This window comes from Lactuca serriola, chromosome 2 (assembly GCF_051521515.1).
Source record: "Lactuca serriola cultivar US96UC23 chromosome 2, Lser_US96UC23_V15, whole genome shotgun sequence".
In the NCBI taxonomy this organism is placed as follows: Eukaryota; Viridiplantae; Streptophyta; class Magnoliopsida; order Asterales; family Asteraceae; genus Lactuca; species Lactuca serriola.
In genome coordinates, this window is record NC_136409.1 from 113,448,887 (window position 1) to 113,457,559 (window position 8,673).

Genomic DNA, 8,673 nt, shown 5'->3' on the forward strand with positions numbered 1-8,673 from the left:
TATCGAGCCGTGGCATATGTGAAGCCATTAAGGATCTCAAAGAAGCGAGAGTATCCACAATTGATGTTCCTGTTTGGAGTTGTTTACGATTACCGATAAAGAAGCAGACACTATGAAACTTATACTCCGCTAATTCTTTTTTTTTTTTTTTTGTAATCATCATGAGAGGAAAAGAGAGCGATACACAGGAGATGAGGGTATTTTTGAAGCTGAATCAAAACCACAACCTATATATATCCTCGAAAATAAGAAGATGATAAGTTTTTTCTTGATGACAGACAAAATTGAAAAGAAATATCTAGTTTTTTTTTTTCTAATTTTATTTTATAACCGTAAATAACAATGTAATTTTATGTGTGTCGTGAATTTTACTAAAAGATGACATCATTTATGACGGACAAGCATATCTATCATAAATCTCTAAAATTTTACATAAGATGACATAATATTTATGACAGGCTTTTGTCATAAAAATGATTTATGTGTTCATATGTCAGAGGCATTTTTTTATAATAATGAAAAATCTTCTCTGGTACAAAAAATAATTAAATATTTTATTTCCAAATTATTCATTTTACTAACTAAATAACAAAATCTATTCTAATATATGAATGTTTTTTTGCCACTTGTCACACTCTTATTTAATATGTCAAATATCATTTTATGATTATTTTGAATTATTTTTTTCCACATGTTATTTTATAAGTTTTTCTATGTTTTTTTAAATTGCACATAATACTTTAATATAAATTGCAATAAATATAATAATAAATGGATATCAATGTAATTAATAAACTTATTTTTTAATTTCAAAATTCTCAAAATTAAAGCTCATTAGTGTTTTTTTAATTTAAAAGATAAAAAATATTTCCATTATAATAATTCATTATTTTTTTATATTCCTATAAATTTAAAGTTTTTAAATATTTAGAGCTTTATATTTAATCTTTTTTTAGTTAACTTATATAACTGATGAGTCACACAACTAGTGTTATAATAAATGTTACAGATTAAAAATAATTAAGATATGTATTATAAATTATAAGTGTAAAATGGAATATATTACATTGATGTCAGAAGATAATTGCTCAATTTAACACAAACAAAAATAAATAGAGTTTTTATATTGAATATTGATGAAGATCACATAATTATTTGCATATTATTTAGGCCGAAGCTCAAAGCCCTCCACGATAAGACCACTCTTCCAGTTTCGTTGTGTAACCTCCTCAAACGCCATCTCAACTTCCCCATCATCTCCTTCATTGCACTCAAATTCTCCCAACTTCATCTCCATCCACCCATCATTTCTTAAGCAAGGAAACACGTAGTTTTCTTGCTGAAACTGCGGTCTTCGAAGATAAACATTTTCAGTCTCCATTTCTGTCCCACCATAACTTACCTTTGTTCTTGCAGGCACAGCAAGTCCCCTGGTATCCTGAGTCGTTTGAAAGACAAGAAACACGACATATGTACTCTTTTGTGACAGCATCTCAGCTGCTATTTTTCCTTGGATCCCTAGCGAGTATCCTTCTCTAAGTATGCACACTTCTGGGAACCTGCACAATTGTCAATGTATATGGTTATCAAATTGTAGCGTACAACGTGCATGACTCTAATGAGAGAGAGAGAGAGAGAGAGAGAGAGAGAGAGAGAGAGAGAGAGACCTTGATTCAGTTATATGTTCCCATTCCCAGTATCGAGGTTCATCTTGCCATGCAATTGATAACTCTTTTGCTCCCAACATATAGCACTTTTTCCCACTCTCCTTATCTAGATGGAAGCTCTGTTTATGACATTATATTAAACCAAATCTTAAGAATTAAATTTATTTATTTTGCAGAACTTGGGCCTTTTCTGAAATAATTTGCAAAAATAGTGTACTTTTGGTTTCCTTTGCAAAAATAAGGTTATTGCCCACCATTCATATACTTAAATGATATTGAAGTTGTTATTCAAGATTTGAAGTTAAATTGAAAAAAATAACTAATTGCATATGTTTTATTTTTATGCTTCTTTTGCAAAAGTTGAAATTTGTTAAAAACAATCCGTCGTTTAATGATGAAAAATAAGATATAACTTGTACAAATCAAAAATTGATATCGAAGAAGTTGTTCAAGTCAGATTGCAAAAAATGAACGTAAACTTATTCAAAAGTATAAATTTTTGTAGCTGTTCTCATTAAATTTAAACAATGATATCCGTAGTATAAATAATATCTAATTCTGAAAAAAAAAATCCACACTTCATGAGTTGACTTCTGGGGAAATTTTCATATAATTGGACACGACAGATTGAATAGAACAGTTTGAAAATGAAAAAGGAAATAAGATGATCGATTTACCAAATAGGCATGATCGAGGATGATATGTGAGTCCGATAAGGAGAAGTACAGTTGCTTTTTAGAGCCAAAAATGACCACCGGTGAAACCGCTCTCCCAATGATTTCACGGTAATCAGGTGGCAGAAACCGCTCCCAAACAGGGTCGGAATCTGCTGCTGTGTTGAATCCTTTGGAGATGGTGGCAGCTCTGCACACATCCCTAGGTGAAGTTAGTGATAATATCTGCGATAAGCAGCCTTCCGGCAACACCGAGATACTGGCTGCTTCGTTCATCTGATCTCCGTGTCTGTGTGTGTGCGTTTACAAATGGCGAATCATAAACTTCTTTAATGGTATGTTTAAAATTGATAAATTCCTCCACTCAAGGCCTCAACAACTCACGTTGATTTAAATTTTTTTTTCCAGCTTGCCCTCTAATCCGTATCAGGAAGTCTTCTGAGTTTTTTTTTTTTTTTTTTTTTTTTTTTTTTTTTTTTTTTTTTTAATTCAAATAGCTTTTTGTTTGTTTACTTCCAAACATTTATTAATAAAAAACTTTTTGTTTTTTTAATTCCAACTTGCCAACAAATCTTCTTTTTCTATCTTGCGCCATGCTCGTCACCATATTTTCGTCATCTTGTTACTTTCTTGTGTATATATATGCATGTACGTATGTATCTTACCGTTTCTTTTGTCTTCAATAATTGTTTTTCTAGAAAATTGCAAAAATATATAGTCCATAGTGTTGTTGTTTTCTTTTTGATTCCTACGTTCGAACTAGTTTTTAAAATTGTAGGTTTAGTTTTTTTATACTTTAAAATTGTAGGTTTAGTTTTTTAGACTTGTTTAGTTGTGGATTCCATATACCCGATCAACTAGAAAGGACCATATCATTTTATTTTATTATGTTTTAAATTTTTATTCATTTGTTTTACTCCCTCTGTCTAAAAATTATTGTCCGAAGACAAAACACACACAGATTATGTCTCATCCACTCATCCCCACTGTCGTATCTGGAGAACCCTCGATCCTTGACCTACCATCGCCCTACAAACACCCAACAAACCCCAAATATTGTTATTGATGGTGGTCGTAATCTAGTGTTTTAATTACATGTAAACTAATAAAAATCTAATATAAAGAGAAAAGTGTTAACATTGTTAATAGAAAATTGTTCAATGCAAAGATAACTAAATAAATATATAAATTGGAAAACTATTTAGGATTAACCTAGCTAATGAGCTAAACATAATGCCTAATACAAAAAGAGCCCAAATAATGACTAGAATAGTAAGTAAATAAGTATACAGGGTGAGCATCGTGATTCCATTTTCGCCTACGAATTAGAGAAATGTAGATTGTTGTTTTGGTCATGATTAGTGACAAATATATAACTAAGTACACTTAATTAAATCTCTATGGTTGGGGGACCGATTCCATCATAGACATGTTAGCTCGTCTTCATGATCATCAGCTTCGAGCCTTTTGTTCATGCAGTAGTAATCTTATATCCATCTCAGGCCTTTATTCTCAGGCCGCCCCCATTCATAATTCATTTCCTACCCGATTCAAATAACATCTCCACTGATGAAAATATGTATACATATCATAAAGAGTGATACACAATTTTGGAAATTATACCAAGGAAAATAAAAACAATTGATAAAAATAAAACATATGATTGCACAAAGAAATTTATCGGTGTACACTCTAAAATTAGATCCTTTATCACTCAGATAATATACTTGTTTTCTTTTGGTATCTCAATTCCATTCTTTTACCAAATAATTGAAATTTTAGAAAGTTGGTTTGGGAAAAATAATATCATGTCGTTGTATACAAACGTTAGATTAGGTATAGAAAGCAAACACATTAGGTTTTAGATTTGATGATGTTTTTGTGTTGTTTGTTTAGGTTAATGGAGATGTACCACCAGGTAACGAAGGTATAACTCAAACCCTCTCTTACATGTTGACAAATGTGAAATTTTCAGAGGGAATTTTGTTGGTGATTTGTTGTCATCAATATTATTTAAGTGTAATATGATTACTTTGTTGACCAAAGGTGATCTTGATAAATATTAAACAAGTAAGGAATGTGTGGAGTACACACTTGTTTAAGTTTAATCAAGTTTTCAAAGTACACTGTCATTTAGGAGCGAAGCCTCTAAACGAACGGGGGTCCCGGGGCAGCGCCCCTGGGAGCGGTGTCCAAGGGGCGGCAGCCCCTAGCTGGGGTTGAGCTGCCATGTCAGCGCGTAAGTTTTTTATATAGGGTATGTTGCTATATAAAAAATGCATCAGAAAATCGTATTTTCAGAGAATTGACCATTGTTTGACCCTTATCCAAACTTCCGTTTTATGTCAATTTTTATAGTTTATGACAGTTAGAAACTATCATATGACAGTTTTCAGACAAAGATCATAAATTTGGTTTTGGTCTCATTTTTCTGGTACAAACGAAACTATCATCAAAGCATTCTAAATTCTTGTCTCTCTGAGTCGTATCCGATTAAAGAATATTGAGAGTACCACCCAAATGCTTTAATCTGAAAGTGTTTTACACAATTCTCAGAATTCCAAGCCTTACTATACCCGAATTTCTAACAAATTTTTCATTGGCAAACAACATTCAAGCTCGTGAACTCGATTTCCAAGGTTATCACAGTGGCATATTCTGTCTAGACCCCCTCCCATGTCATTACAATTCTCACGAACTTCAGGTAATTAATCTTTAACTAAAGATCAAGATTCATGATCTTGTTAATTTTCATATATATATATATATATATATATATATATATATATATATATTCATGTTTTTTAAAACTTTTTTCGTGGATTTGCATGGAAATTAAGGCACTTATGAAAAGCCAACATCTAGTTAACAATGGAGTTGGAAGTTGTAATCCACCTTTAGCACCTCCAGAAATAACGAGCTTGGAATCGGAAGGCTTCAAAGTGGCCAAGATATATTTTAACTTTATTGATAAATTATTAAGTCTTTTTATTGAATATAACTGAGGGATCAAATGAATGTTTTCGTAGAATAGACAATGTTGAGCTAGATGATGACAATGACATCACCAGTGACGGACGCAGACTGTTTTAGTAGGGGTGTTCGTCCTTCAAGCGGGTGCACCTAATGAAAAAACCAAAAAAAAAATATTTACACTGCGTGCCGGAAATTGAGTAGTGGCCCGGACCCCAAATGCCCCACTAAGGTCCGCCATTGAACATCACTCTTTCAAACAACTGTGAAACTTCACAAGGTGGTTCTATGGTATGCTGATATGGTCTTTCTATATTGCATAAGATAATTTTTTTAAGGAATTTAATATAATATGACAAAAGAAAATTAATTTTCTTTATGATGCAGAAACATAAGGTTTTCAATTTTTGTTTAGTTAACGGTAGCAATATTAACTGTTACTTTTGAAATAGAAAGTAATTTTTGTTAGGAATATAATTTTCTTTTTTTTATTAAGATGATAATGGTTCGAATTATGTTATACAATAGACCATTTGAGAAATTTATAAGTTCCTTTTCTTTGTCTCCAATATCATTTTTCTAGGTCTATCATATGATTTGACTATTAAGCTGTTTTGGAATTAGTTTATCCACTGATCTGTGGATTGTTAGATGACATTAGTGAAATTGAACATAGTGTAAACTAACGGATTAACTGAGGGATTTTGAAAAGAAAATTTTGTAAAGCTAACTGATTGATATTGTGGATACTGTGAATTAATTATTGTAAAATTAATATACTTTCAAGGTGGATTGTTTATATAATGCCATCAAATGTCGATTTTATTGTTAATCAAAGAATTTTAAAGCATGCTTCATTGCAGACCTTTCTTAATTACAAAGATTCACAAGATATTAAGAAGAAACAAAAACATATGGATAAAAAGTGTTGGCAAAAGCCAGAATCTATGATGTGAGTGTATAAGCCTCAACAAGTTCCAAATATTAAAAAGAAAAATTAATTCAATAAATAGCAATATACTTTTGTTTGTTTGTGTCTATTAACTTTCACTACTATTACACCTTTTGCACGTCATTCCGAGGTATGACTCAAATCTGAGTTTATTCTAGATAATAAATGAATTATTTAACCTTTAGACCAGCGGGAGTGGGTTGCGACCACATCAACAGGAACACCGCCCCCTGGGTGTGGTAGGGGGAGCAGTGTGGCATTCCAAGGGAGCACTCTTTCAAACAATGTAATTTGTTCCTTTTTATTAACTCCCTCTAATTGGTTCTTTTTATTTATTAATACAAAAAAAAATACCCAACTGTGGCACCACTCTTTGGGTGTGATATGAAATCACAATTTGTAGTAAAACGTGTGAGACGACGCCTAGATAGCAATAAAGGGAGTGCAACTTTTGTGACACCTTCCCTCTAACCTTATATCAACAAAAAACTAACTGAGGTAAAAAATAAATATAAATAAAAGTAAACCAAGCATGTTTGAATTCAAACCACACATGATGTGGATATGATAATTAATGGATTAAAAAAAAAGAAATAAAGAAGCCGAATGGTGGGCCGAAGTCAACATCAAGAGTAATCTTCTGTTGTCTGCCTGCCTAAATTTGACTTTCTTCTCACATATATTTCCTAGCTAATTATTTATTGTTTTAAAAAATGACTGAAATACCCATGGACTTTTAACTCAATTTTTACCCTATTATACATGATATGGATGCTGCAACTTGAAATTTGAATTTTGGTTTAGGATTCTGTACAGGAGGAGGTAATTTGTCATTGTGAAATGCACTTTGGCGACGAAAAAATATGGATTGATAAGACCGAACATGGCAACCTAATCGATAGGTACACAAATAGCACATTTTGTTTCTTTAGAATAGAAGTTATGCATATGCCTAATTATTGTTACAATCACATTATGACGTTATGGGATAAATAGTTTTGATCATATGCCTTTTCTCTTTTAAGTTTTTGGTGTTTCTTAATTTCTGAGTTTGACATGAATTATTTTTGAAAGAATTATGAAAAAGGAAGAACAGTCGAGTGTGCACGTTGTCGGTGACGACGAATGAAGATGGGAAGTCTTCATTACAAAGCTATAGTCTCTTTCTTCTTTTGTTTTCAATGTGTTGTTGGGTTTTTGTGTACCAGACCCACCGATAATAATAATAATGATAATAATAATAATAATAATAATAATCTGACTTGTGCAACCCACAGTCTCTAACTAAAGTTAGAACTTATATAATAATACATTATACATTTTATTAATTAATAATTAAATAATAAAGTAGTATCTTAAATTTATAATTGGAATAAATATTATAGTTGAAACAAAATATATAAATGCAAAGCTATTTAGTCAGTATCTCCATACCCTCCACGATAAGACCAGTCTTCCAACACTTAACCTCCTTAAACGCCATCTCAACTTCCCCATAATCTCCTTGCTTGTACTCGAATTCTCCCAACTTAATCTCCATCCACCCATCCATTCTCCTATAAGGAAACACATAGTTTTCTTCCCATGTTTCCCTAGCCTTTGGTCTTTGAAGATAAACATTTTCAGTCTCCATTTTTCTCCCACCAAAAGTTATGCTTGAATTCCCATGCACATCAAGTCCTCTGGAATCCTCGGAAGACAAGATACGCTATATATATACTCTTTTCTGACAGCTTCACAGCTGCTATTTTGCCTTTGATTTCAAGCCCCCATACTCCTCTAAGTATCCACACCTTCGGGAACCTACACAGATGACAACGTATATGAAAGCCAAATGCCCTATAATAACATACAATGACCATAAAGAGAGAAAAAGAGAGACCTTGATTGAGTTATATGTCCCCAATCCCAATATCGAGTGTCATTTTGCCATGTAATTAATAGATCCTTTGCCCCCAACATATAAACAATTTTTTCACTCTCCTGTTTGTCGATTTGAAAGCACAGTTTATGGAATAATTATGAGGCCAAAATTTAGCAGAAGTTGTTTAACAATTATATTAAAAAAACTATAGTTTCCTTACGTATCATTAGATATGAACAGCAACATGATATATACCCATAATATGTAGACGTATTAGAGTCAAACTAGAACAAAGCCATTCTTTTATTGAAAATATATTGTTATAGAAAAGATTAGAAGCATAGTTAAAAAATAGCCAATAACTTATCATATTATATAATCCATGCATGATAGTTTTCGTTCTTGCAGTGAAAATATGTTTCCTTAAAAATATGGAATAAAATACCTACTTGAATACGAAGTGCTTCCTGGATCGCCTCGATAATCCTATCTCTTGTAGGGCGTTTCTTTATGTCAAAGTTAATGCACTCATGTGCAATATCA

The 8,673-nt window shown here is 31.9% G+C and overlaps 1 protein-coding gene across 1 annotated transcript; it reads right to left on the reverse strand.

Moving 5' to 3' along the window:
* Positions 1-1,010: 1,010 nt before the first annotated feature.
* LOC145090405 (F-box protein At2g02240-like) lies at positions 1,011-2,738 on the reverse strand. Its single transcript, XM_079028633.1, has 3 exons — positions 2,345-2,738; positions 1,668-1,786; positions 1,011-1,559 (listed from the first exon to the last, which is right to left on the reverse strand). The coding sequence occupies exons 1-3, from the start codon at positions 2,615-2,617 to the stop codon at positions 1,163-1,165; spliced, it is 789 nt and encodes a 262-aa protein (XP_078884759.1). The 5' UTR covers positions 2,618-2,738; the 3' UTR covers positions 1,011-1,162.
* Positions 2,739-8,673: the final 5,935 nt, after the last annotated feature.

What these genes read in the sequence shown, in the direction of transcription:
- LOC145090405 (XM_079028633.1), bottom strand. Translation starts at nt 2,617, where the DNA reads ATGAACGAAGCAGCCAGTATCTCGGTGTTGCCGGAAGGCTGCTTATCG. An exon ending in TCCTCGATCATGCCTATTTG is followed by an intron (nt 1,787 to 2,344) that starts GTAAATCGATCA and finishes TGTCATAAACAG; the next exon opens with AGCTTCCATCTAGATAAGGA. An exon ending in GAACATATAACTGAATCAAG is followed by an intron (nt 1,560 to 1,667) that starts GTCTCTCTCTCT and finishes ACAATTGTGCAG; the next exon opens with GTTCCCAGAAGTGTGCATAC.